The following is a 27,385-nucleotide window of genomic DNA, read 5'->3' on the forward strand; positions in this document are numbered from 1 at the left end:
TGAGGAGTTTTAGAATGTGTCACAGCTGTAGATGTTAAGTACTAGATGTAGCTGTGATTGCTGTCACTTGTTCTCATATACTGTCCTCTGTTATAGGCATTAGGAATTTTTTCTCTTAACCTGTTATATCTTTCTGTATTTTTCTGGCCTTCTATAAAATTTTGTAAAGTGGTATTTTTGTGGAGTAGATCTCTGCCTCTTTCATGTTAACTGTTATACATATTTAAGAGATTTGACCCTCTGGGAGCATTATATTGAACAAATAAAATTTGAATAGGAATTATTTTTCATATTCATGTAATGGCAGTGTATTATTGCTTGGCACATGATACGTGCTCTGTAAATGTTATTTGTCATGAATTCTTGAACCCAAAAGTTAATTAAATTAAATTCATTTAATACATTTTTATTAAGCCATATACAATGTTAGGTGAGGAAACTAAAAATATTGGTAAGGCAGTTACTGGGCCAGTGAATTCCTATGCTAGCTGGAAGGTAATTTCACAGAAGTAGTGAAATTGAAGGAGGGAGCAGTTTAGTTATTATTGGCAGGGATGGGGAGGGTATCAAAAGGGGGCTCATTGTCTGGCCATCAGATCTGACCTATCCCTTGAAGATGAGGAGGATGAAAAGGACATTCTTTTTGTTCTGTTTCTCTCAGAATGTATTTGAAGGATAAAATAGGTTTCCTGTCTGACATTAATACAATGATACTTTGGAATGTTTGCTTCTTTTATAACAGGGTTGTTTTTCCCTGGGTCCCATGCTCACCGTGTTTTCATGCCTTGTTTTACAAGAATTGCCTGAGGTTCCGTCAATTGAGGAGGAAGTGGAAGAAACAGAGTCTTGGGCGAAGCCTTTGGTCCACCTTTGGCAGACGAAGTCCCCAAACTTTGTGGCTGAACAGGAGTATAATGCAGCCATGGCCAAAATGGAGCCACACTGTGCCATCTGTGCTCTCCTCATGCCCTACTACAAGGTAATAAGGGTGGAGGGGTCACTGTCAAGGTTTCTTTTCACTGCTTCACTTTCTGTATGACTGTAAAAACACAGATGAATCATTGTAAGGTAAGTATGCACACGGAAAGGGAGACATCAATACTTACATGGCCATTGTAGAAGAGCAAACAATTTCTGAGTGCTACTTGAAAGACATTTCTCTGGTAGTGCTTTATCATTTTAAAATAAATGATTGGTTTATTTGTCGTTCATTTCAGTCAAGGGGCAGTTCCAGTCTTTTTAATCAAGAAACACAGAACTAAAAGCTTAACAATAGTATAAGTTTTGCAAAGAGAAAACTTAGACTTAGTCTCTGTTTTGTGTTTGAAAATATCACTCTCAATAATATGTCAGCTCTGGGCCCACATTTAAAATGTCTCTCTTTATCTTCCCACGTGGAACATGCATAAAATACAGCAGGACTCAATACAAACTGGATTGTTCTGTTCACCCTCATCAGCTAGCTGTGCATAGTACTGTTTTCAGTGTTATTCCATATGTCATACTGATGGCATTTTAGCTCACTGACGGCCACATTCTCTAACACTAACCCAAAGTGATCTTCAGGAATCTAGTAAGGGTGGAACTTCGTGACCTGTTTTAAGATACAATATATAATAAAGCGTACTGATGTGAGCATTGTGTTCTGAGTTATTATCAAAAATGGAATCAGAAGTATTTTAAGATTGCTTCTCTTTTAGAGTTCATATAAACACTTTTTTGTTCAGACATTTCAGGGCATGAAATTGTGTGATTTGCCACATTTTCAGATCTTTGAAAATATATAAAGTAAACTTAACTCATTTGTCTTTGATGTGGCCCTTGTGAGTGACAAACTATTTTCTGTTTAGTCATTGAATGTGTTTTCTTGGAAAAAGTTAACTTTTTATTGACTCTTATTTCTATATCATAATCTGCCTTTGTATTTCCCTAATAATTAAAAAAATTCTCACTAAAATTATAAGATATAGGGAAACTTAATAATATAAGATCTCTGGAGGTAAGGTAGTTCATTAATTAGAATTTCAGTTAAGCGCTAAATGTTTTTTATATATTTTGGTGAGAGATGACAGTTTTGTTTTGCACACTATATTTTCTTATTTAGTGACATTTGCCAGGTCATTCTGTCTTGATGTTTTAGAACTTTGTGGTGAGGCAGAACCTTCAAAAATAGTCTAAAAACTGTTGCACAGATTAAAACTGAGGTAAAATTCTTTAGTAAATGAAACCAGGTCTGCTAACCTAGTGAAAATAAAGAAAGAAATAAAAATTCCTCAGAAAAATTGATGCTTTCCCTGAACTGTTTATGTAAGAATATACTTTTTCGTACAAGCAGATGTACAGAATGTCCTCCTGTTTCTACAGCTTAGCTTCTGGATGGGAGCCTGAAGAGGAACATTGATAAAAAGCTAATAGTTATATCGAGGAAAACAACAGGAAGAACAGAAGCTGGAAGTTAGTGCATGGAACAGCTGTTAGTGGATTGAATGACCAGAACAAATGATGAACTTTTTTGCATGTTTTTCACTCATGTGGGAATATTATGTTTTTCAGCCAGATAGCAGCAATGAAGAAAATGATTCTAGATGGGAGACAAAATTAGACGAAATGGTTACTCCAGGAGGAAAGACTAAGCCCCTCATTCCAGAGATGTGTTTTATTTATAGTGAAGAAAATATAGAATATTCTCCGCCTAATGCCTTTCTGGAAGAGGATGGAACAAGTCTTCTGATTTCCTGTGCAAAGTGCTGCGTACGGGTTCATGCAAGTAAATGAATCTCTCATTCATCAATCACTGGCTTTTCAGTGCTTCACATAATCTTTGTTTCTCACCCTTTTGTCCCCTGCCAAATCTATTGCACTGAACTATTGGCATTCTTAATGGTTAGATCATTCTTTCTCATATTTCTTCTGATAAAAGTATGAGTAAGTATAATAATCCCTTTTTCTACAGTTTTGTGCAGTATCAGTGGAGGGCAGTTTTGTTCTGTTTGTTGTCCAGATGTGGGGTCATTGTGGGGCTCCTTTCACATATTTGAATTTTACTTATGTTAAGAGATAGTTTGTAAAAACTTAATTTTAACCTCTGATGTTGATTCATGATTATTTTTCTTTGTACTTTTTAAAGGGACATGAATATTTCTTTGGTAATTTGGGGAATTATTGGTAAATTTAATTATAGAGTTTAATTTTTATTCTTTGTGAGGGTAAGGAGATCTCTGTTGCCTTCCAGGGGAGAACAGTCATTACAGCTGTTTTCCCTGCGGGACTGAGGCGGTTAGGTTCCATACCTGTCACAATTTGGTATTTTCACATCATGGGATAAATGGCAAATACATTTTTTATTTGCCTGCCATGTAAGTCCTCTAAAAAGTGAAAAAGGATCTAATTTTTATTGTAAGTCTATTTTAAGGCATTTTAATATTCCAGATCTTACCAAATCATATGTCATGTTAACATACTTATGTATGGTCTCTGTCAGTGTAGCATGAATGCTTATAATGTAGGCATTATCTTCTGTATTTACCCCAGAGAAACACTAGTCTTACATTAGGGTTGAAATAGCCTCGCTCTCTATCATTTATTGATTGATTAGATACTGTCAGCTTCCCAAGGGATTTGAACATAATGTGTTTGAAATATAGCAACCTTCTTGTTGTACTTACATCAATCTGTAACACACACACACACACACACACACATATATATACACATTCACCCTACATTATTATAAGTATATAACAGCCAATGCATCATTTCACAAAAAACTAGGATTTAATTTTGATTCCCGACTGTACAAGCTATACAGTTTAGCCATAGTATTTCATAAACATATGCTTGAACTAAACATTTTATAGTTTTAGTTAACTATGATAGGCTTTTCTTTGGTAATTACATTTCTGTTATTTTCTCTTTCATTTAAATGTAATAGAAATTTGATATTAAAAAATACTTCTTTAAATCTTTCAAAGCCCTTTGAAAGGCAGTCAGAGTAACACATGTTTGTTGGTAATGTATAATTGCTGCTTATATTTGCATCATCAGCTATCTCCTTACACAGTTATTTTGAGTCAGGCATGTATTGAATAGACAAATAGAACTGAAGATACCCCTTCATCACTAACCATGAATTGTGCATCCTCTGTCCCTATCATTGAAATTAAAGCTAATTAAACATAATTTCTGAAATGTAATTTTAAATTATATTAAGTATAAAATATGTCAAAGTTTATTTATTGTATTATTTTAAAGCTTCCCCAAATTTTCCTTCATGAATTGCAACTTACTTTGAAATATGTTTTGTATGAGTAAAGAACTAGACCCAACAAATTAGAAATTTAATTATTTTCCCATTCAAGAATTATCTGATAACTATTGTGAGCATTAGTAATGATTAAGACCCATACTCTCATGTTTCCTGGGGCTGATATCCTTTTAGCTATAAGGCATGAGAGCCAAAAGTATCTTTGAGACAGCCTTGCTTATGTTTTGTTCTAAGCAGTGACAACTGGTGGGCAGTTGTTCTGATTTTAGTTATTCAGTGCTAAGATTTATAATCCAAAATGCAAAAGACCTAATTCATGAATCCATACTATTATTTTATAGGTTGCTATGGTATCCCTTCTCACGAGATATGTGATGGATGGCTGTGTGCCCGTTGCAAAAGAAATGCATGGACAGCAGTAAGTGGCCTATTTTAATATCTTTTAACCCCTCTTCTCACTTCTCCACTGTGAACACATTTAAATCTAGCAATAAGGTAAGGTTGTACACATGCTTTTGTGTGCACTTCTACACTTAACTATATTTCTAGTCTTCTCTTTTCAAATCATCCTGTCTGGTGGCTCTATTCATCATAGAAATATTAAATAAATTTCTAGGTGTTACTGTTCTACTCAGGAGCCTACAGAGAATGCCAGTTTATCAGAACCAGTCTAAAATATTCCTTCATTTTCCTGCCCAGGTCTATTTTACAGTTCTTGAAAATAAATATTCTAAGTAACACTCAAGGTGAGGATCCTCCCTGACGCCTGACGAAACCATGCTCATACATAACTTTTCCACTGGTATGAGTCTTTCCCCACTTATTCATTCATACATTCACACTTCAACAAACTTTGGAGTCTGCTCTTTGCCAGGTGAGACAGGCTGCTCTGTCTCAGTCTGTGAACTTGACACAGAATCTTTCAACAACAAATGATACCCCATTTAGGGTACAAAGATTCCTCCTCATCTAAATTGTTTTTCCTGATGAACCCTTTTGAAACTTCAGCTTACATCCAAGCATTGAGTTCTATTCCACTAACTCATCATGTCACCTATTTTTCCATATAATTATGTGCTACCTTGTTATTTCTTAAAAATTCTCTTTCAAGAAGCCTTAGAACATTTTTGAAAATTAGGACCTGTTAGATCTTAACATTGTATCCCTCACTCTTAATCTCAGAGCAGATGATTTCAATTGTAATAGTAGCATTTGCTTTATTTCTCAATGATCTCTAATGAGTTAAATTTCTTTGCAACCAGGGTTAAAATCCTAAAGGACAATATAAGGAAAATGCCTTGCATGATAAAAATTTATGTCATGATATGTATGTTTAGCTCTCCGTGTTGAAAGAGACGTATGGTGACTATAAATTAAAGATGTCTGAGAATGTCTTTCTGAATGATTTTTATTGCTGGCATTCACTTTAGGTAGTGAGGGAAAAATGAGGGAAAGTATGGACATTCTTTATAGCCCAAATAATCTTATCTGTTTCGTGTTAGAGGTAATATCTCCAATTTAAGAAGTCTTTCATTAGTGGGCCCAGAAAACATTTTTGTATTTCCTTTGATGTAATCATTATATTAACAAAAATTATGTTCATACAGAGTATCTTAAAATCAGCCAGGAAGTCCTGCTGTAATAAGTATATTCAGTTCTTGTTTACCATGCAGATCTTACATTTATTATATGAGCCAAATTAAAGCTTTGTAGAATCAGTCTGGCCTGTGATCCTCTCATTCACCCTGAAGTATAGGTTTAGAGATTAGAGATATTCTAATCCAGTTCACCAAGGTGTGAGAATTCTCTGTTCCATCCACAGTTACTGCTTGACTCCTTTGCTCACACACTGAACAGTCCTGTTTCCCAAGGTACCATTGTCCTTTGCATGGCAGAGCTAAGGCCAGGCCTATGTTACCCACCTGATTCTAAGGCCGCTTGTGATAGTTTATGCTGTTTTCCTTTAGCATGTCTTAAGAAGGAAATACTAGATTAATAACTCTTTAGAACTAATTTAAAGCTACTATTAATCTTAATCCCTCACACCCTTAGAAAATACAATGTCTTTGTGTTTTATTATTGATACCATGAAATAGAAATGGAAACTCTCAAATACAATTTTACAGTGTTTTTTTTAGACCCACATAATACCTTATTTCTAAGTGAAAATGGTCTGAATTCACAGTGCACCAGTTGTTTTTTCAATTTATCCATTTGTGTGAACTTTGTCTATGAAGCTGGATTCCTATTTTTTTCTCCTGAGAAATCAGTGAATTGCAGTTTAAGCATTGCAGAGGAGTAAGTGATAATATCAATATTTTGGCTTTAAATCCCTTTAGTGTGGTTGTGAGTGTTACAATATTAATTTTTAGTAGACAAGTATGATTCTTTGGATTTTGTGGCTGGAATGATTGCATTTTAAAAGTATCCTTAGACTTGACATCTTTAGGAATCAATCTCACATTGTCAGTTTTAGGTTCCAGAAAAGCCTTGGAACTCCTTTTAATGGAGGTTCCAAAGGAGCTAATGGAAATCTAACAGTGCAAGGGAGGTCAGATGATATTTGATTGCTGGTTTGTACATCACTAACTCTAATTCCTAATTATTTCCTGGGATTTTCTTTTTAAATGTACTTTGTAAATGTAAAACTTACTATTCATCGTGAATGCAAAACATTCCAATAACATTTTGCTTGGGATATATATTTATACAACAGATGTGATTATTCTAGCTAATTCTGTTTTCTTTTATGATGAGTACTTTGCACACCTGGACAATAAGAAGAGGGTAGCCTGAAATACCTTATGTTTATCTTTATAAGGTATATGTGAGACTTGAGTGTGGTGGTTCTGTTTTTTAAAGATTCATTTTAAAGAGTTCTCATTGATGGATGAATGGGTAAAGAAAATGAGGGGTATATATAGAGATACACACTGGAATTTCATATTCAGCCATAAAAAGGAAATCCTGCCATTTGCAACAACATAAATGGCCTTGAGAGCACTATGCTGAGTGAAATAAGTCAGACAGAGAAAGACAAATACTGTATACTCTCTTTAAATGTGGAATCTTAAAAGAACACACTGAACTCATAGGAACAGAAAGTTAACTGGTGACGGTGGGTGGGGGGGCATGGGAGAAATAGATAAAGGTGGTTAAGGGTACAGACTTCCAGTTTTAAAATGAATACATTTTGGGAATCTAATATACAGCATAGTAACAACTATAGTTAGAAATATTCTACTGTATAGTACTGTACTTGAAAGTTGCTAAGATTGGGTTGCCTGGGTGGCTCAGTTGGTTAAGTGGGTGCCTTCGGCTCAGGTCATGATCCCAGGGTCCTGGGATCGAGCCCCACATTAGGCTCCTTCCTTGGCGGGGAGTCTGTTTCTCTGCCTGCCGCTCCCCCTGCTTGTGCTCTCTCTCTCTCTCTGTGTCAAATAAATAAATAAAAATCTTAAAAAAAAGAAAAGTTGCTAAGTTCTTTAAAGTTCTCACCAGAAAAAATAAATAAGTAAAAGAAACTATGTGAGGTGATGGATGTGTTACCTAATCTTACTTTGGTAATCATTTCTAAATATATATACATAAATCAAATCATCATGTTATACATTTTATTTTTTTAAAGATTTTATTTATTTATTTGAGAGAGAGAGAGAGAGCCCAAGAGGGGGTAGGGTCAGAGGGAGAAGCAGACTCCCTGCTGAGCAGGGAGCCCGATGCAGGACTCGATCCCGGGACTCCAGGATCATGACCTGAGCTGAAGGCAGTCTCTTAACCAACTGAGCCACCCAGGCGCCCCCATGTTATACATTTTAAACTTACAATGTTATATGTCAGTTATTATTTCAGTAAGGTGGGTGGGGAGGAGACTATAATAGTAACTGTATCATGGAGGTAAGCATCAGTAATTTATTTATTTTTAAATGTTTTAATCTATTTATTTGACAGAGAGAGACAGCGAGAGAGGGAACACAAGCAGGGGGAATGGGAGAGGGAGAAGCAGGCTTCCCGCGGAGAGGGAGCCCGATGCAGGGCTCAATCCCAGGACCCCGGGATCAGGACCTGAGCCGAAGGCAGACGCTTAATGACTGAGCCACCCAGGCGCCCCAGGCATCAATAATCTAAATTTTGGAAGCAAAGGCATTGTAGGGATTATTTCATCTAACATTAGAAGGTAGTTGGTTTTGTTACTGTCAACCTGGGCAAAGTAACTGAGGATGTATGCAAAGCTGGAATCAATGCTCACTGGTCAGCTGTCTGTTTATTTACCATTTCTAACGAGGGACATCATTCTGTCCCCAACTGTTGTGATAGTTTTTAAGTAACTGGAGGCCAGAACTTTTTCTCATTGACCTCTGTAGCACCCCTACTGCCTGGTGCAGTGTTGGATCATTTCTGAACGGGTGAAACATAAAGTAAGAAGGTTTTGTTCACAGAGATATGAGCCAGACCTTTATTTGTGGCCTTCAGTGCTCTCACTGTTTCCAGAGTCTCGCTTCAGTGCTCACTGTGTTTCATTTTGCTACTGTCTTTACTGTATCCATTTGCGTCAGTTAAAACAAGAAAGAAGATGCCTTATTACCAGCTTCACCTGAATGTGTTGGGGAAGAGATTAGTTACAAATTTTGGATTGTACCCTAATTTAGATTCTAGGATCCAGGCTCTATATCCAAATTCAAATGAAATGAAATAAAGAACCCCCCAAATACCTGTCTATCCTGAGATTCAGGTTGTACATCCCACCATTCTAACTAAATGTCATTGCTTTGTGCCTATTTTCCTATTTCAGTACTGCTCAGGTAAATAGATACAACTAACTGAAAGCTATGTTTCAGCTTATGGTTTATAACCCAACTATATTGGATTATTTTATTTTCAGCTATTTGTTTTTGACCTTTTGGGAACTATTTATAAAATTGATTTGGAGCAGTTTTTACTCCGTTACAGTATGACTTGAGAGCACATGCCAAACATTACCAAGTTCTGTTTTTAGGTGTATACTGTCAATACTCTGATTCTAGCATGTGTTTATTATTATTTTGATTTTTATGTGAATCTAAATTGAAATTTAGATCAATTATTTTGATCTAAATTGCTATAGTGTTCTCTAATCTGTGATTTCCACTGTTTAATGGCTGTGAGTTACTACTAATTAAAAATGCTAGTGTTCTCACTGTAAAAATGCAGAATTTGTATTGCTTTCTTTGAGATTTTTTCCCACCATTTTTTTTTTTTAATGCCTGCACTTAAAAAAAAATTTCCAGTATGGGTATTTCTGTGAAATACCTGAATACTCCTTTAGGGATACACTTCTGATTATGAAGAAAGATGTTAGTTAGGTATCTGGAATGGGCCGGTAAACTAAATACTTACTACTATTCTAAAAAGTAATCCATGGTTTAATATTATGTAGAGTAAAAATAGGATTTTCTATATTACCTTTTGAAGAATTTATAATATAGAATTCCAAAGGGTAAATGAATATAAGCAGGTTGAAGAGGTTAAAAAGGAATATGGATAAGATTTTCTCTTCTTAAAATTTAAGGATAATGTAGCTGTCTGGTGATTTTTTTTCTGTCTAGGTAATTTGGATATTTCTTCAGGGACCTTTCAGGGGATAGGGGCTGTAAAGTTTTGTTTTAGTGCTATAAGTGGTGGTGAAAACTGCATGTAAGGATTGGTAACTTATCATGGAAAGTCACATCATACTCAGACTTACGACTTTGACAAATCATAAGTTTCCAGTCTCCTGTCCTTGGCAGCATTAAACCTGTGCTGTAGTTTTTCCTTGTCAGTGTGAAGAATTTCAAATAAAGCACGTATCATTTGTGCTATGTCTTACTAGGGAGCTTTTTTATTACCTTAAATAATTCTTGGGAGGGTAAGGTAAACACAGTAGCTCACATATTTATAATCTAAACAAAAAATCTAAATTAAAGAAAGATTTAAAAGCAATGTAATGAGAAGGTTCTATTAGAGATTATATCTAAGGTCTCTTCTGACCCTAAAATCCCTTGATTCTGTTGCTTTGTATTTCCATTTTGCTTTAATTAGCTTTCCTTAAGAATTGGGGCCCTTCAAGCATACTAAATTTATTATGCACTTCTTAACCTAGGTAGAGGTGTTAGGAGGTATAGGAATAGAAGTGGCGCTGGTAATTGTTGACCAGATCAGTGTAGTTTTTATGAGCTAAAGGAAATTTTTAACAGGCCAGTGACTTCAAGGCCTTACTATAACTTTATCTACTTGCTGTTTGGGAATGCATGACAATATGTATTAGCCTCTAAATTCTTTTTTATTTCAGTATATCCTGTTACACTTAATTTAGGAGAATTTGTTTCAATATTTTTATTTGAAAGTAATACAGTATTTAAAAAAGTAGCTATATATTTATTCTTGGGTGAATATTGCCATTGTATGAAAAAGCAGATTTTGTAATGAAAAATTTAAAAAACACTTTATGGGTTGGAGTTTTCATTCTGTCTAATGAAATGCACAAACTAGGTAATTGCACACATTTATTATCTATTGAATAGCATTTATTGTACTATATAGAATAATGAAATTATATTGCATATGTGTAACATAGCATCTCTGTAATACAACATTTTTTCCCCAAAATGGTTTCAGGAAATCAAAATGCAAACATGAAATATGTTTTCACATTTATTCACTATGTCTTTTATTTTCTTATTTTTTTTTAATGGAGTAACACATAGATATGAGCAAGTTATACCTTGATGATCTTTTGGGATTTGCATTTCTGTTCTTATAAAGAATGGAATATACAATTGCAATGATTAAAAATAAACATTTTGGTGTTTATTTTTTTACTGCTTGACCATAAGCAAGTGATATCTATAGATTGGGTAGGGGTTGCCATTCATGCCCTCCACGGCTGAACATAGCTATTTGATTTCTGAAAGAAAATGAAGTCTTTTTTCCGCATAAATCATAGTCACAAAGTTAGATTCTAGAAATTCCTGAGGTAGTGGTCTTTACAAAACTCACTCCCATGGTGTTGCTAAAGCTTGTAGACTGAAGAATCTAACTCATTTGTTGGAATGCATTTGTCTGAACTCCTGGTCTTTGGAGTATACCTTAGTCTGTCAACTTTTAGGTCTCAGGTAAAAAGGATTGACCTCTTGGAAGTGGTAGCTTGTCAGATCTTTGGGAACAATGAAGTGCCAACCTGTGTAACTTTCTGTTTACTCTGCCTGATGATTGGTGGGTGGACGAAGGTGGTTTATTAGGTAGTCTTTGGTTCCCACTTTGCGTTGAGTGGGGTCCTATAGATGGAGGTGCATCTGTTATGAAGCAACCCTAATTTAGCTCTGTTGAATCTCAAGGTAGTGCTTTCCCTCTCTCTTTAGTAGGAGTTCTCTTAGGCTGGAGAATATTTTTTTTTAAATTATTTATTTATTTGAGAGAGCGAGAATGAGAGAGAGAGAGAGCACATCAGAGGGGATAGGGTCAGAGGGAGAAGCAGACTCCCTGCCGAGCAGGGAGCCCGATGCGGGACTCGATCCTGGGACTCCAGGATCATGACCTGAGCTGAAGGCAGTCGCTTAACCAACTGAGCCACCCAGGCGCCCTTAGGCTGGAGATTATTAAAGAAAATTTGTATGTTTAAGGTGTATGTTACCTTTACCACATAACACAACCCTTATTCTCCCTCTTTAACTCCCCAGATAAAAATAATTGTACTGATAATAGATATTAGAAATTGCCAATCATTATGCTCTTTGAAAGTCTTTTACTGTAGAAAAGTAAGGTTTTATTTTTCAACCTTGGACCTATAAATTCAGAATAACTATTGATTTAAATATAAACTAATATAAGCAGCATACATCTTCCATAAAATGTAAGGACTAAAGAATTCTTTATCTCTGTCAGAAATCTCCTTTTACAGATAATGAACCAGGGTTTGAGAGAGTAAGTCTTTTACCCCCTGGATTGCCCCACAATATGGTAAGAGAGCCTTGATTTCATGGCAGTACTCAGGCCTTCAGATTTCCAGGCCCAGGCTCATTTATCTCAGTTTCTTGTTTTTAGAGTGGGAAGAAGGCTAAGCAACTGACCAGTTTTTGAACAAGGTTTTTGAATGATTTTTGTTTGTTTCCATTGAAAGTTAATCCAGCACTAACTTCTAGTATAATTACACTAGAATTTGTTATCTACTTAATGTAGGTTAATTAGCCTTACTGGATGGTTGAGTAGAGCAGTTACTTTATCCTTTCATATTTACTCTAGTTTCTGCCCAGAGGACCTTTCCCAGAACTGGATAATCTCCTGAATCCAATTTCCCAGCTGACAACAGCATTGACATTTTTCTTTTACGAAGAGCTCTGAAGTGGCTTTGTAGATCAGAGCCATTGATTTTTAGATCAGATTGGCTTATGGCCTTGAGAGGTCATGGTGGTGCGGCTGCTCCCTGTGATGTGTTTTATGCTGTATTTTTTTTTATTATTATTCCATGAGATACTGTTAAGACCAGGTGATGGGAGGCTGTCAGCCTGAAAGGCTGACTTTGATCCTCATATACAGTAAAACTAGTAGAAACAGAAAGGCTCTATTCTTGTTAAAGGCAGGGCATTCACAAGTGGGTGGTGGCTGTTTGTAGTCAAGTGGTTGCTTATATAATTACTCCTCTCCATTGAGGTGTCCCTGTAAGCCACTATCTAGGACCACACTCTCCCATTTGAGGGAATACATTTGGCTTCACAATGACCTCCTGCCTCTTGAAGAGGCAGATTTTTCTAAACAGCTGCAGACTTAAACCTTGGCTCACAAAGGCCAGGGTGGTAATAATTATTTTACTTCAACCAAACAGAACAGCACATTTGAGGATATCAATTATCCTGACAACATAGCTATGATGTGGAGGCCTTCCTGTTAGGGAACTGCTTACAGGCCAAAAAGTCACAAATCACTTTTTTCTGTACTTTCTTCCTCCTTTCAATAAACATCATTCTCCTCCCTCCCTCCACTTGGTAATGGAGAGAAAGAAAGAGAAGTCTACACAGCTTATTGTAAGTGGAACTATATTCATAAATAGCTTCTTGATTGAGAACAAATGCCTCATTAATCCTAAGTGCTTCAACCAGAGAGCACAAGTAAAGTCAGGAAGAATAATGACTGACATTATAGGGAGCATAACATACTGTACTACACACCAGGATGTGCATGCCTGGAGGTCACTGGGCTATGAGGCACATCTCCTTAGAGATGAGGAAAGGCATCCCTAGGAAGAGTAGAGGGGGAAAAAAGTGGTGCAGGCATTTTTCACGAATAGCCAAAATTAGTCCAGTGGCAGGATGAAGAAACCAAGTACTTTGCTATCTGTTATAGAAGGTCATGCTGGGAAGAAACAATAAACCAGCTGGGTTTTTATTTGAAAGCCAAATGTTGTACAGTTTTAACAAAGTAAGATATATGTTCAACTTGAAGTACTTTGCTCAGGTTCCTGGAAATAGGATTATGCATTAAGTTTCATGTAGGTGGCCTCTGACCAATCTTAAATTATAGAGGTGCTTCTTGCCACTGATCGTGTGCTTGGCTTGATACCCTGCTATCAGATAGGTGCTCTGCAAATTTAATTTTTATATTGGTGTAAGCAATGCTATTAGGAAGATAAATCCAGGGAAAAATTGAATTTGAAACAGAGTATATATGACTTTATATTCTTCTGTTATATTCCATTCATACAAATGGATGTATGATGACATTTAAATAGTTACAATGTAGTAAGTATACACCCCCCCCCCCCCCCCGCCCCAAGATATCCATGTTCTAATCCCTGGAACGTATGAGTGTGTTTGTCATGTTGCATAAAAAAACAGAATTATGGTAGTAGATGGAATTAAGGTTGCTAATCAGTTGATCTTATTATATCTGGGTTTACCCAATTCAGACACAGGGGTCCTTAACTGTGGAAAAGTGTGGCAGAAGAGAAGGTCAGAATGAGGTGAAATGAGAAGCTCTTGACCTGCTGTTGTAGGCTTTGCAGATGGAGGAGGGCCATGAGCCAGGGCATGTGGGTCACCCCTTAATGCTAGAGAGGACAAAGAAATACTTTCTCCCTGAGTGCCTCCAGAAATGAATGACCCTGCTGGCACCTTGATTTTAGCCCAATGAGACCCATTTTGGACTTCTGACCTACTGAACTGTATAAATTTGTATTATTTTAAGTGATTAAGTTTGAGGTAGTTTGTCATTGTAATAATAAAGAACAATAAAGAACTAATACAGTATTCAGTAGAAAGCCTTTTTGAAAGGGTCATTCGTTTTCACTCTTAATTGGCATTCCACTAGGTGTGTTGCATTACCCGTGTCCTCGCCCAGTCTGAGGCATCTTTCTCAGATTGCTTTCTTCTGTCTTACTAGCTCATACTCTCTAGTTCCTAGAATCCAGCAGTCCTTTACCCACTGTGACTCCCAGTAATGCTCCAGCTTTTCAGTCTCTCCCTCTCCTCTTGCCCTTACTTCTGTTTTTAGCTACTATGTTTCCTTGCACACTTTCAGCTCTCCTTCCACTTGCTAACTTTGTTATTCTCCCTAAGTACAACTGGACCCTGGTAAATCCTATTATCTATCTGCTCTGCATCTGCACCCCTGTAGCTGAATATGGCTGTGGAGAAACACCCACTATCAGATTGCTCTTGCTTTCAGCTTGTAACTATTGATGTGTCCTTGGTGATGTCAGTAATTCATGCTGTATTCTCATCACGGATTCCCTCTATCATTGTCCAGGTTGACTGTTTCATACCTCTGTCACCTGAAGCTTCCCTTCTTCTCCCCCATCCTTACTCTCACTTTGTGAACTTCATATTTCACTGAGCAACAGGAAGCCATCAGTGGAGATCTGCAAGTTTCCACCTGCATGATATCCACAATATCTCTGCTCCTACGTATGGCCACCCCCTTTCTTATTACACACAGGATCATAGTTCCAATAATTCACTTTCTTTCCCATACTGGCAAGTTTCCCCTCTCTAGGTGATTCTCATTGTCATCCAAATAAGCTGCTATTTCTTCCATTTTCAAATAAACCAAAAAACCAGACCAAACCAAACCAAAACAAAAAAACACCTCTCTTCATCCTTCTTCCTTACCAGCTCCCACTATTTCTCCATGCCTCTATGTATAGTAACACTCCCTAAAAGACTTGTCTTTATTCATTCATGTATTTATTCTTCTCTCCAGTTCTTCTCCCTTACTTCTCTCTTAAACTTATTCTAGTCACAGGTTTTTATAGAAATTTCTGTTCCTCTGTCAGTTGACCACTGTCTCCTGTTTGAAGCACCGTCTTCTCTTGGCTCCTGGGACCCTACACACTCCTGCTTTTCCTCTTTCTTTACCGGCCACTTCTTTTCACTCCCCAGAACTCAATCCTGGGCCTCTTCTCTCCACTAGCTCATTTGGTAATCTCATCCATGTCATAGCTTTGATGGTTTTAAACAGCAGCTAGTCACTGATGGCCTATATGTATCAGTGTCTAGCTCAGTGGAGCACTATGGCCAATTTTATGAGCAGTGCCTCCTTTCACATGCCTAATAGATAGCTCAAATTCACCCTGGTCCCAGACTGAATTCCAGATCTTGTCCTACAGGTCTCCTGCTTCTAGGCCCTCTAGCTGCTGAAGCCAAAAACTGTAGGGTTAGATTTGATTCTTTTCTTCTTCTCATACCCACATTGTTAAATGTTAAATTCTATCTTGGCTACTTTTAAAATTAATTCTGGCCACTTCTTAATTGCTTCTGCTCATATTACCCAAACTAATCTACTCATTACCTCTTTCCTGGATTCTGGCAGTAACCTACCATCTCTTTTGTTTCTACCTTTTTTTTTTTTTTAAGTTTTTTATTTCAATTCCAGTATAATTAACATACAGTGTTCTATTAGTTTCAGGTGTACAATATAGTGATTCAACAGTTCTATATATTAGTGCTCATCGGGTCAAGTGCCCTCCTTCATCCCCATCACCTATTCACCCATCCCCCCACCCACCTGCCCTCTGGTCACCATCGGTTTGTTCTCTAGAGTTAAGAGTCTGTTTTTTGGCTTGTCTCTCTTTTTTATTTCTTTGTTCATTTGTTTTGTTTCTTAAATTCCACATATGAGTGAAATCATATGGTATTTATCTTCTCCAGCTGACTTATTTTGCTTAGCATTTTTTACTTATGCTCTTGAACCTTTATCATCTGCTGTCAACACAGCCGTTGGAATGATCCAGTCAAAATGTAGGTCAGATTATGTTCTTGCTGTGCTCAAACCTTACAGTGCCTTGCTGTCTCAGTCAGAATAAAGTTGTTGCCTTTTTTCATGGCCTCTGAAGCCTTATCAGTTATTCCTTCTCTTCAATTTCCGATCACCTTTCCTATTAGAAAAGGCCAGAATCTGCTGACATCACTTTCCCTAGATTATTCCATGGTCCACTTCCATAGCACTTGACATCTTCTACCATCTAAATAATCTACTGGTTTAGTTTGTCTGCTGTCCCAGAAGAAGGTAACTTCATTGAGGGCTAGATCTTTGTCATTCACTGCAGTTGTCCAGTGCCTGGAACATGATGATTAACTGATATTTGTTGAGTGAGTTGTGTTTTCACTTACAGTACAAAATCAACGTGGGCATTTAAATTGGAGAATTCACTTGCTAGTATGAAATTTGCTGGAAACTGTGGAATTTCCATTCAAAAGATGACTGCAGGAATCCTGTCATCCAGTTTCCTAATCACTCAGAATTCATGCCAGCCCTGTCCTTATATGAGATCCTGTTCTCTCCTCAGCCCTGATAAATGAGCCATCTCTCCAGAAATGGTTCTTCCATGTTTTGTTGATCAGCACTTTGTAAGCTAGCTTTCTGTTAATGTGATTAATTACTCTTTGTTTTCCCAGTTCAGACAGCCCTATTTTATGGTTTTGCATTTCTGTTATGAACATGTCAGATAAATAAGGGTGTGGGGAAGTACTTCAATTTCATAATTTTTCTATAGCACTGAAAATTGGCTTTAGTGGCACTTCGGCTATGTCAGCTAAAATGAGAGCTTCTTATGAGGCAGCTTGAGAATGTTGATATTGGCATTTCTTTAACTGATGTTTTATAGAAGAGCCATTGGAACATGATTTCCCTCCACCACAAATAATGAACAACTGCAATAGCTGTATTATAACAATGTCCTTCTCACCATTGTTGTTAATGTTGTGTCAGCACTTTGATTATAAACACTCTTTTTCATGGTTTAATAACTAAGCCATAAAGAAATCATTCCATTTTGTAAATTGGTATACTTGCTGTTCATTGCAGTGGTGATTTTTTATGAAACCAGATTTTAAAAATACTTCGTAATGCTAGAAGGGGAGTTTGTGAATGGTATTAGGTGAGGGAAAGGGACCTAAGCAGGAAAGGTACAGTGTTCAATATATGATCTAATTTATACTTTTTCATTCAGCTTTTAGCTGCCCTGGGTGGGGGTGAGGGCGGTGAGTACAATAGAAGGGCTCCTTTAAAGCTGTACTTAGGAGACAGGAGTAGGAGCTTTCTTAGAGAATAATCATGTTGTGACAGACATTTTAATATTTGTTTTGTTTTGGGAGACATTGGTTCACTAGCAATATATCTAAATCTTTATAATAGTGAGTCATTTTACACTGTGTTATTGTTCTTGGAAAAGGCATGCTCATTAAACATGAGATAAAATAAGGCTGGCAATGAGCCCTGACTGTTGAATTTTATTTATTTATTTTGTTGTATTTGTGTGTCTCTAGAGGTTAGATTAGAAAGGAGTTTTGATACACTGAAAGACGTTAGAAGAAATCATAGTGCTCATTTAAAATTTTCATTTAAGAAAATAGGCTAAACCTCCACAGTTACATTAATTTTAAATTACACATATTTAATAAAAAAGGTTTAATTTCATTGTCTGTGGGTTTTCTTTTTTTAATATGAGAGTACTAAACATTGTTAAGACAGTCTCCCATTCTGAACACTCTTGAGTTCTCAACTCTCTTTTACAGAAAACTACTGATACTATTTAGTCAGTTGTCCTTGCAGATCTTTTCTATACATACACGAATGTAATGGCTCACTGTTCCTGGGGGACCCAAATGGTATCACAGTTTAACAGGCTGTAGTGTTTTCACTTAGTAATGCAGTGTTTAATTCTTCGTAACTCAGTATTTATGGATTTACTAGACCTTTTTCATTGTTATTTTAAATTTCAATTTTGACTCTATTCTTATTAAAAAATCCAGACATAACAAATAAAATCTAAGCAACAGAGAATTCCTATTCCTCCCAGAGGTAACTGTTTTCTCTGTTATAAACAGAAATGAGATGATTGTAGATTCTTCCTTCTGCACAGATATAAATTATCTAAGATATACTCTAAGAAATTGAATTGCTGAGTCATACTTCATGTGCATTTAAAATTTTGATTGATAATGCCAGATTCTTCTCCAGAGCTACCATAACATCTCATATACCCCAAGACCATATGTTTTTTGATTTAATAATCTGAAAGTTACATCTCATTATTTCATTTTTCACCCTTTATTCTTGAAGTTAGGTATCTTTCATGTGTTTATTGGCAATGAAGAGTTTTTGAATCAATCTTCTGCCTATTTTTCAAAAGTGTGGGTTTTAAAAAAATACTTTCTGGATAGCAGTCTTTGTTTTATATTGGAAATATTTTCTTGTCTTATCATCTTATGTTAATTTATATAGTATTTTCTCCTTCAGAATGTTAAAATGTTGATATAATAAAAATTTATTAGTCCTTCCAATATGCCTTTTATCTTTTAAATGTTATATTAAGAATTCATATTTATCCTAAATCCATCAATATATTTGCCTACAATTTATTTTAATACTTTTATAGTTGTGTTTTGTTTTTGAGTTTAGATCGATAAATCAATTGGAATTTATTTTTATGATTCAGAGACACATATACTCTGGCTCTGTCACACACACACATTTCAGTGTTCCATTGAATACATTATTGAATAGTTTGTGGTATTAGTTTTTGGTTATTTAGCTCTTTGTTTTTTTTCTTTAAAGATTTTATTTATTAGAACAGGAGAGAGAGCGAGAGAGCGCAAGCAGGGGGGAAGGGGCAGAGGGAGAGAGAGAGAGATGCAGGATCCCTGCTGAGGAAAAAAGCCCCATGTGGGGCTTGATTCCAGGGCCCTGGGATCATGACCTGAGCCAAAGGCAGATGCTTAACCGACTGAGCCACCCAGGGACCCCTCTTTCTTTTTTTCTAATTCTCTCTTCAATTAATAGTAATCTATTTAGCCACAGCAATCAGACAACAAAAAGAAATAAAAGGCATCCGAATTGGCAAAGAAGTCAAACTCTCACTGTTTGCAGATGATATAATACTTTATGTGGAAAACCCAAAAGACTCCACCCCAAAACTGCTAGAATTAATACAGGAATTCAGTAAAGTGGCAGGATATAAAATCAATGCACAGAAATCAGTGGCATTCCTCTACACCAATAACAAGACAGAAGAGAGAGAAATTAAGGAGTCAATCCCATTTACAATTGCACCCAAAACCATAAGATACCTAGGAATAAATCTAACCAAAGAGTCAAAGGATCTGTACTCAGAAAACTATAAAATACTCATGAAAGAAATTGAAGAAGACACAAAGAAATGGAAAAACGTTCCATGCTCATGGATTGGAAGAACAAATATTGTGATGTCAATGCTACGTAGAGCAATCTACACATTCAATGCAATCCCCATCAAAATACCATCCGCTTTTTTCAAGGAAATGGAACAAATAATCCTCAAATTTGTATGGAACAAGCAAAGACCCCGAATAGCCAGAGGAATGTTGGAAAAGTAATGCAAAGCTGGCGGCATCACAATTCTGGATTTCCAGCTCTATTACAAAGCTGTCATCATCAAGACAGTATGGTACTGGCACCAAAACAGACACATCGATCCATGGAACAGAATAGAGAGCCCAGAAATGGACCCTCAACTCTATGGTCAACTAATCTTTGACAAAGCAGGAAAGTATGTCCAATGGCAAAAAGACAGTCTCTTCAACAAATGGTGTTGGGAAAATTGGACAGCCACATGCAGAAGAATGAAAGTGGACCATTTCCTTACACCACACACAAAAATAGACTCCAAATGGTTGAAAGACCTCAATGTGAGACAGGAGTCCATCAAAATCCTAAAGGAGAACACAGGCAGCAACCTCTTCGACCTCAGCCGCAGCAACTTCTTCCTAGAAACATCGCCAAAGGCAAGGGAAGCAAGGGCAAAAATGAACTATTGGGATTTCATCAAGATAAAAAGCTTTTGCACAGCAAAAGAAGTAGTCAACAAAACCAAGAGAAAACCGACAGACTGGGAGAAGATATTTGCAAATGACATATCAGATAAAGGGCTAGTATCCAAAATCTATAAAGAACTTATCAAACTCAACACCCAAAGAACAAATGATCCAACCAAGAAATGGGCAGAAGACATGAACATTTCTCCAAAAAAGACATCCAAATGGCTAACAGACTCATGAAAAAGTGCACAACATCGCTCGGCATCAGGGAAATCCAAATCAAAACCTCAATGAGATACCACCTCACACCAGTCAGAAGGGCTAAAATTAACAAGTCAGGAAGCGACAGATGTTGGCTGGGATGCGGAGAAAGGGGAACCCTCTTACACTGTTGGTGGGAATGAAAGCTGGTGCAACCACTCTGGAAAACAGTATGGAGGTTCCTCAAACAGTTGAAAATAGAGCTACCATACGACCCAGCAATTTCACTACTGGGTATTTACCCCAAAGATAACATGTAGGGATCCAAAGGGGTATGTGCACCCCAATGTTTATATCAGCAATGTCCACAATAGCCAAACTATGGAAAGAGCCCAGATGTCCATCGACAGATGACTGGATATAGAAGATGTGGTATATATATATACAATGGAATATTATTCAGCCATCAAAAGGAATGAGATCTTGCCATTTGCAATGACGTGGATGGAACTGGAGGGTATTATGCTGAGCGAAATAAGTCAATCAGAGAAAGACATGTATCAAATGACCTCACTGATATGAGGAATTCTTAATCTCAGGAAACAAACTGAGGGTTGCTGGAGTGGTGGGGCGTGGGAGGGATGGGGTGGCTGGGTGATAGACATTGGGGAGGGTATGTGCTATGGTGAGCGCTGTGAATTGTGCAAGGCTGTTGAATTACAAACCTGTACCTCTGAAACAAATAGTACATTATATGTTAAAAAAAAAAAGAAGAAGATAGTAGGAAGGGGAAAATAAAGGGGGAAAATCAGAGGGGGAGATGAACCATGAGAGACTATGGACTCTGAGAAACAAATTGAGGGTTCTAGAGGGGAGGGGGGTGGGGGGATGGGTTAGCCTGGTGATGGTATTAAAGAGGGCACGTATTGAATGGAGCACTGGGTGTTATATGCAAGCCATGAATCATGGAACACTACCTCAAGAACTAATGATGTAATGTATGGTGATTAACATAACATAAAAAAACAAGAGTGATCTATTTAATATATTTTTTACGTTTTCAATTTCCATTATTTTTTTTGGTTGTAGAATTTTTATATTGTTGGTCTTAAAAATCTGATTTGTCATTTGTTTATAGTCTCATATTTCTAATTTCCACATTTAATTTTAAAACATTGAAGGGCTTATTTTATATCTTGTGCCTAAGATATTAATTGTGTATCTAATTTTACATTATGTTTCTTCTGCTCATAGAATCATATTTTCTTGCATGTTTTTTGCATTTTGATTGTGAGTTTATATTCCTTAGAACTTAATATTTGGGAACTTCTTGAGGCCTTTGTGATAGATGGTGGACCCACCTTCCAGCAATATCATCCTACTTTATGAACAATGTAAGAACCTTACAACAGTGTGATTTCATTAAACCTCTTTCCCTTTATGGTCTTATCTTATATTTACCATTACGTACATTCTACTCTACAGTATTGATATTTTTGTTTGAAACAGTCAAGGCTTTTAGGAAACTTATAGTCTCCTTCTCTGTCTCTTGCTCTCATTCTCTCTTTGTATGCATGTGTTTTGAAGATACAAAAAATTTTATTTTTTAATTTACCCATGTATTTACTGTTTTTTGGTGTTCTTCATTCCTTTTTGCCCATCCATGGTTCAGGCTGGTATCATTTGCCTTTATTCTTTCAGATTTTTTGTCTCTATGAGATTGTTTTTATTTTATCTTCATTTTCAAAGGATATTTTCCTTGGAAATGAATTCCAGGTTGCCAGCTTTTTTCTTTCAGTATTTTGGTAGATAATGTTCCATTGCCACTTGTTTCTGGTTAGATATCAGATGTAATTCATACAGTTGTTTACTGAATGTGTTTTCATTTTCTCTGCTTTTAAGTGTGTTCTTTATATTTGGTTTTCACAATTTTGACTACTATGTATTTAAGTGTGTTTCCTTTGTATTTATCTGTTGGGGTTTGCTGGGCATCTTGGATCTGTGGGTTGACTTTTTTTTTTTTTTAAGAGAGTGGGGAGGGGCCGAAGAAGAGAAAGAATCTTAAGCAGGTTCCATGCTTAGTGCAGAGCCTGATGTGGGGCTTGATCTCACAACTCTGAGATCATGACCTAAGCTGAAATCAAGAGTTGGGTGCTTGGGGCGCCTGGGTGGCTCAGTTGGTTAAGCGACTGCCTTCGGCTCAGGTCATGATCCTGGAGTCCCGGGATCGAGTCCCACGTCGGGCTCCCTGCTCAGCAGTGAGTCTGCTTCTCCCTCTGACCCTCTTCCCTCTCGTACTCTCTATCTCTCATTCTCTCTCTCTCAAATAAATAAAAAAAATAAATAAATAAATAAAGAGTTGGGTGCTTAACCAACTAAGCCACCCAGGCACTCTGGGTTGACATTTTTTTTTCACCGCTTTTGGAAAGTTTTCTGTCATTTTCTCTTCCAATGTTTGTTCTCATCCACTCTCTCTTTCCTCTCCTTCTCAGACTCCAATTATACAGAAATTGAACAGGTTATTTTCCCTTAGATCTCTCTTCATTCTTAAAACTTCTTTCATTCTTTCTATTTCCTATTCATGTCCTTAAAGTCATTGAAGTTTTACCCTCACAATTCCAGTCTGCTTTGAAATATATTGAATTCAACATTATTGATGTCACATTTTTTCGTTTCTACCATTTACATTTGTTTTTTAAATAATTTCCATGACTTTGTTAAAATATTGCTATCTTTTCACATGTTATCTTTTTCATTAGCTCCTTTAGCATTTTGAACATAGCAATTTTAAATTCTCCATCTGATCATCCCAGTTCTTCTTCATTTTTGTGTCTGATTTTATTGATTCTTAACTTTCTTAATCATAAATCATATTTTCTTGTTTTTTAATGTACCTTGCACTTTTTTTTTAATTGTGTGCTGGATATTTTGTCTTTTAGCAAATGAAGTTAATCTTATTTTCAGAAAGGGCATGGCCCTTTGTTTGTTAGATTTCTAGAGTAGGAGTGAGGTCAGTCTGATTTGTAGTTGAGCTAGGTCTGGGCTTTGTTGCAGCTTTAATTTGACTCAGTCCACTCTAGTTTCAGATGTTTTGAGGACAGGATCAGGATTTTTCTCTTCAGTGCCTGTTCTCTGAACACTGTGGAAACTAGCATCTGTCTGCTTTTCACAGCTAAGTTGGCGGCTTTTAGAACTATAGAAGATCCCTCCTTGCTCTAGAGTCTAGCTGCCTGGATTTGGGGTTCCTGGAGAGTTTTCTTTTCTGTGCAGGTCTGCATCTTGCTTTCTACACCTCAGGAGAATTATTGACAGATCTCTATTTTGTTCTCTGCTAAACCACTACACCCAGATCATTCACTGGCAATGTTAGGCATAAGTTGTCTAGAACCACAATTAACTTTCACATATCTAACCACTGTTCTTCTTGTATTGTGTTTATGGAATGCTTTACATTTATTAACTCATTTAGGGAAGTAGTATTATCCCTCTTTTACAGGTAAGATATCTGAGGCGGGTCATGCCACTAGTAAATGGCGGAACCATGATTTTGAACCCTGACCATCTGTACTTCATTAAATATCAGGATAAAATCTGGTTCTCTAGTGTTACTGTTGCTCCTGTCAGTTAAATTGGATTCATGTAGCCTGAGGTTAGACTGCACAGACTAAGTGAAATGTTACTTTTTGCCTAAAATGGTATCATTCTTTGAAGGAAGAAGTGGAGATCAATTTAATGATCTCATACCAGTGAGTTTTTTTAGCTAGGTGAATTAAACAACTAGGAATATAAATTGTTACATAATACATGGTGCTTGTAACACAATTTTTTAATGATATGGGTTCCTTTGAGGGGATTTGTTAAAAAATGAATTCTTAGTCATTTATAGAAATGAAGAAATGGAGACTTGGTTATACCCTTTATCACTCTCTTCTTCATAGTATGGTTAAGTATACACAGGTCTTGTCCCCTCCTAAAGTGTGAGCTTCCTGGGGCAGGCACAGTTTCCTGTTTATTTGGGCATTTTGCTTTGAAATCTTGTGCCTTGCTTTGTTTGTACTTAGTGGTAGAGGATGCTGGAGAAAAGGAGTATGGACTTGTGCTCAGGCAGACCTGAACTTGAACCTCAGTTACTCCTTTTGCTGATAGGCTAGGGTTTGGAAAAATGTAGCCTGTGGGCCAAATCTTGCTCACTGCCTGTTTTTGTAAATAACATTGTTATTGGAATACAGCTACACCCATTTGTTTACATGTTGTCCTACAATGTCAGAGTTTAGTTGAAACAACTGTGTAGTGCAAAGCCTAAATTAGTAAATATCTGACCATGAAGCTTGATGGCTCCTGGATTGGATGATTTTATACAAGTTACCTAATCTCTTAAATCTTAGTTTCCTCATAAATGAAGTAGGATATAAATTACCTAATAAGTTCATGTTAAGGAGGGGAGGTAAAGTATATGAGGTTTCTGGCAGGGTATTTAGAACGAATTAGGCCTTTAATATAGCTTTTATTCTTCTAATAGAAAATATTTATTATTGATAACCAACTTAATAAATCAGTGTCCTGAGGGGACTCTATCACTCCCTATATTCTCATTCAATTCTTTCACTGAATTAGAAGATGAGCAATATTAGTACAATTAGTGTATTTGGTAGGTATCAACCTTTACACGTATCAGGCATTTTATGGATTCTTAAGAAAACTTGAGCTACTTTTCAGGTAAGGATTAACCTTTTAAATTTTAGAATTAATCAATTTTGTTGCCTGACAATAAGGTACTATTTAAGAAAGGAAAGAAATGTTTAAAAGTATCCTATATGATATTGCCTTTTATTGGGTTATAAACATAGGCATTTAGTGCAAGTTCATTTACAAATGAATGAATTGACAAGTTGACATGTTTGTGCTTGTGACAGATCAACTAGTTTGCACCATGTGAGGGATGGTGACTCAAAACAGTGACATAACTGGACATGACTTTTTTCTTTCCTACTTAGTTCTTCAAAATTGAGTGAATTGAATAGAAACCCTGATATCATATATATCATATAAATCATATAAGTAACTACTTGGCAATGAATATTTTTGTTTTTTTCTAAGAAGTATGATTTTTTAAGTAAATCATGGCAAAAATAGCTCCATGTCAAATCATTGTTTCTTAACTCCATGTTAAGTTACCAGAGCCTGCAACTTCCTTTCCTCAGTGTCCCTGTATGAAAATGATCTTTGCAATTTTTTAATCCTTTGGAGTTTTCAAGATTTTCACTCTGCCCTATTTTGCCCTTTCTCATTATGTAACAGATTCATCTGGAAGATGTATTCTCTATCATAATAAAGAAAGAGTAACCTGACAAATATTTCCATGGCACTCATCGAGCTTACAGTTTATTCATGACAGCAAAAAGAATTCAACAAATAATTAAAAAGAGTAATGAGTGAGAAGTAACTGGTCCAGGGGATTAGGAGAGCCTTCTCTGAGGAATCAGCATTCAAGCTGAGATGTCAAGGATGTGTTCAGTGTAATAAAGAATGGTGTAGGGTGTGTCTGAGGTGTCTGGGGGCACTGGGTGTCTATGCGTGGAGAGTAGTACAGTGTGAGTCTGGACAAGGTCCAGGGCTGATGATCCTGGCCTTTTGGGACCACATTAAGTACTGAGAAGCACTAAAACCCATCCGTATAGATTCTAGGTTGACCTGGGGTGGCTGTTGCCATATTTTAGGTCTGCTGAGGGATGCTGGGGTTATCAACTGATATGACAGATGTGATCTAGTATGAGGGAGATTACATCCTCCAGCTTGAGCTAGACAGGATGCTTGATGCCACTGATAGCAAACACTGGGGGACTACAGGTTTGAGGAGACATGACTTCATCTGTGCATGTGTGTTTGAGGTGCCTGTTGAGTGTCAGTCAGACATACCAGGTAATTAATGTTTGAGTCACTCACTGGCCTTTTGAGAGTCAGGGAAGTGGATCAGATGCCCAGCAAGCAGTTGTGGATAGAGAAGTGAATGCCTCTTACAAAAGCTACCATGTTTAAGGAATGTGAAAGAGATTCCTGTTAGAGGAAGCAGAGGATCAAAAAGAGGTCAAGAAGGGCAGTGAGGGGCACATCAGGTCACATAGAAGCCTCAGGTAGAAACTGTCAGGCATGATCAACAATGTTGAATGCCGCTTACAGGTCAGGCGAGCCAGGGACTTGGAATGAGCAATTAGATTTTGTGCCATGGAGGTCACTGGTAATCCCAGAAAAAAACAATTTCATATTTTGGCAAGTGGAGTCTTCTCAACCTCCCTTAAAATCTTGAGTCTACACGTTCTATTTGAGAGGACCGTTTCCTCTCATTGTGGTGGTGCTCTGCAGCATGTGTACCTTTTAATGATCCTCCTCAGGTGCTTTCAGGCAGCTTCCATGCTGCTTTGCTGTATTTAACTCTGCTAGCTTGTCCCTTTAGGCTTTTTCTCACTACTAGTTTCATTAATCAGGCATCTAATGCTCTTAGTGTCTGAGCTCCTCACCATCCACAGTTCTCTGCTGCATTCTCACTTCGATACTGACATCTTTTTATAGTCAATGAAAATATTTTACCTCGTGTTTTATTTTCATTTTCTCTCTCTCTCTG

The 27,385-nt window shown here is 36.8% G+C and overlaps 1 protein-coding gene across 3 annotated transcripts in view; it reads left to right on the top strand.

The window, feature by feature from the left end:
• The window catches only part of KDM4C (lysine demethylase 4C), a 506,632-nt gene that overhangs the window by 339,863 nt on the left and 139,384 nt on the right, over nucleotides 1-27,385 (top strand). For all 3 annotated transcript variants that reach the window (XM_028107256.2, XM_028107255.2, XM_028107257.2), the window contains 3 exons: nucleotides 798-979; nucleotides 2,554-2,767; nucleotides 4,606-4,682. In XM_028107256.2, coding sequence (XP_027963057.1) covers nucleotides 798-979; nucleotides 2,554-2,767; nucleotides 4,606-4,682 — 473 coding nt within the window. The remainder of the gene's footprint in view (nucleotides 1-797; nucleotides 980-2,553; nucleotides 2,768-4,605; nucleotides 4,683-27,385) is intronic.

This window comes from Eumetopias jubatus, unplaced genomic scaffold (assembly GCF_037043125.1).
Source record: "Eumetopias jubatus isolate StellerSeaLion01/CBP00866 unplaced genomic scaffold, mEumJub1_p1.0 scaffold_15, whole genome shotgun sequence".
In the NCBI taxonomy this organism is placed as follows: domain Eukaryota; kingdom Metazoa; phylum Chordata; class Mammalia; order Carnivora; family Otariidae; genus Eumetopias; species Eumetopias jubatus.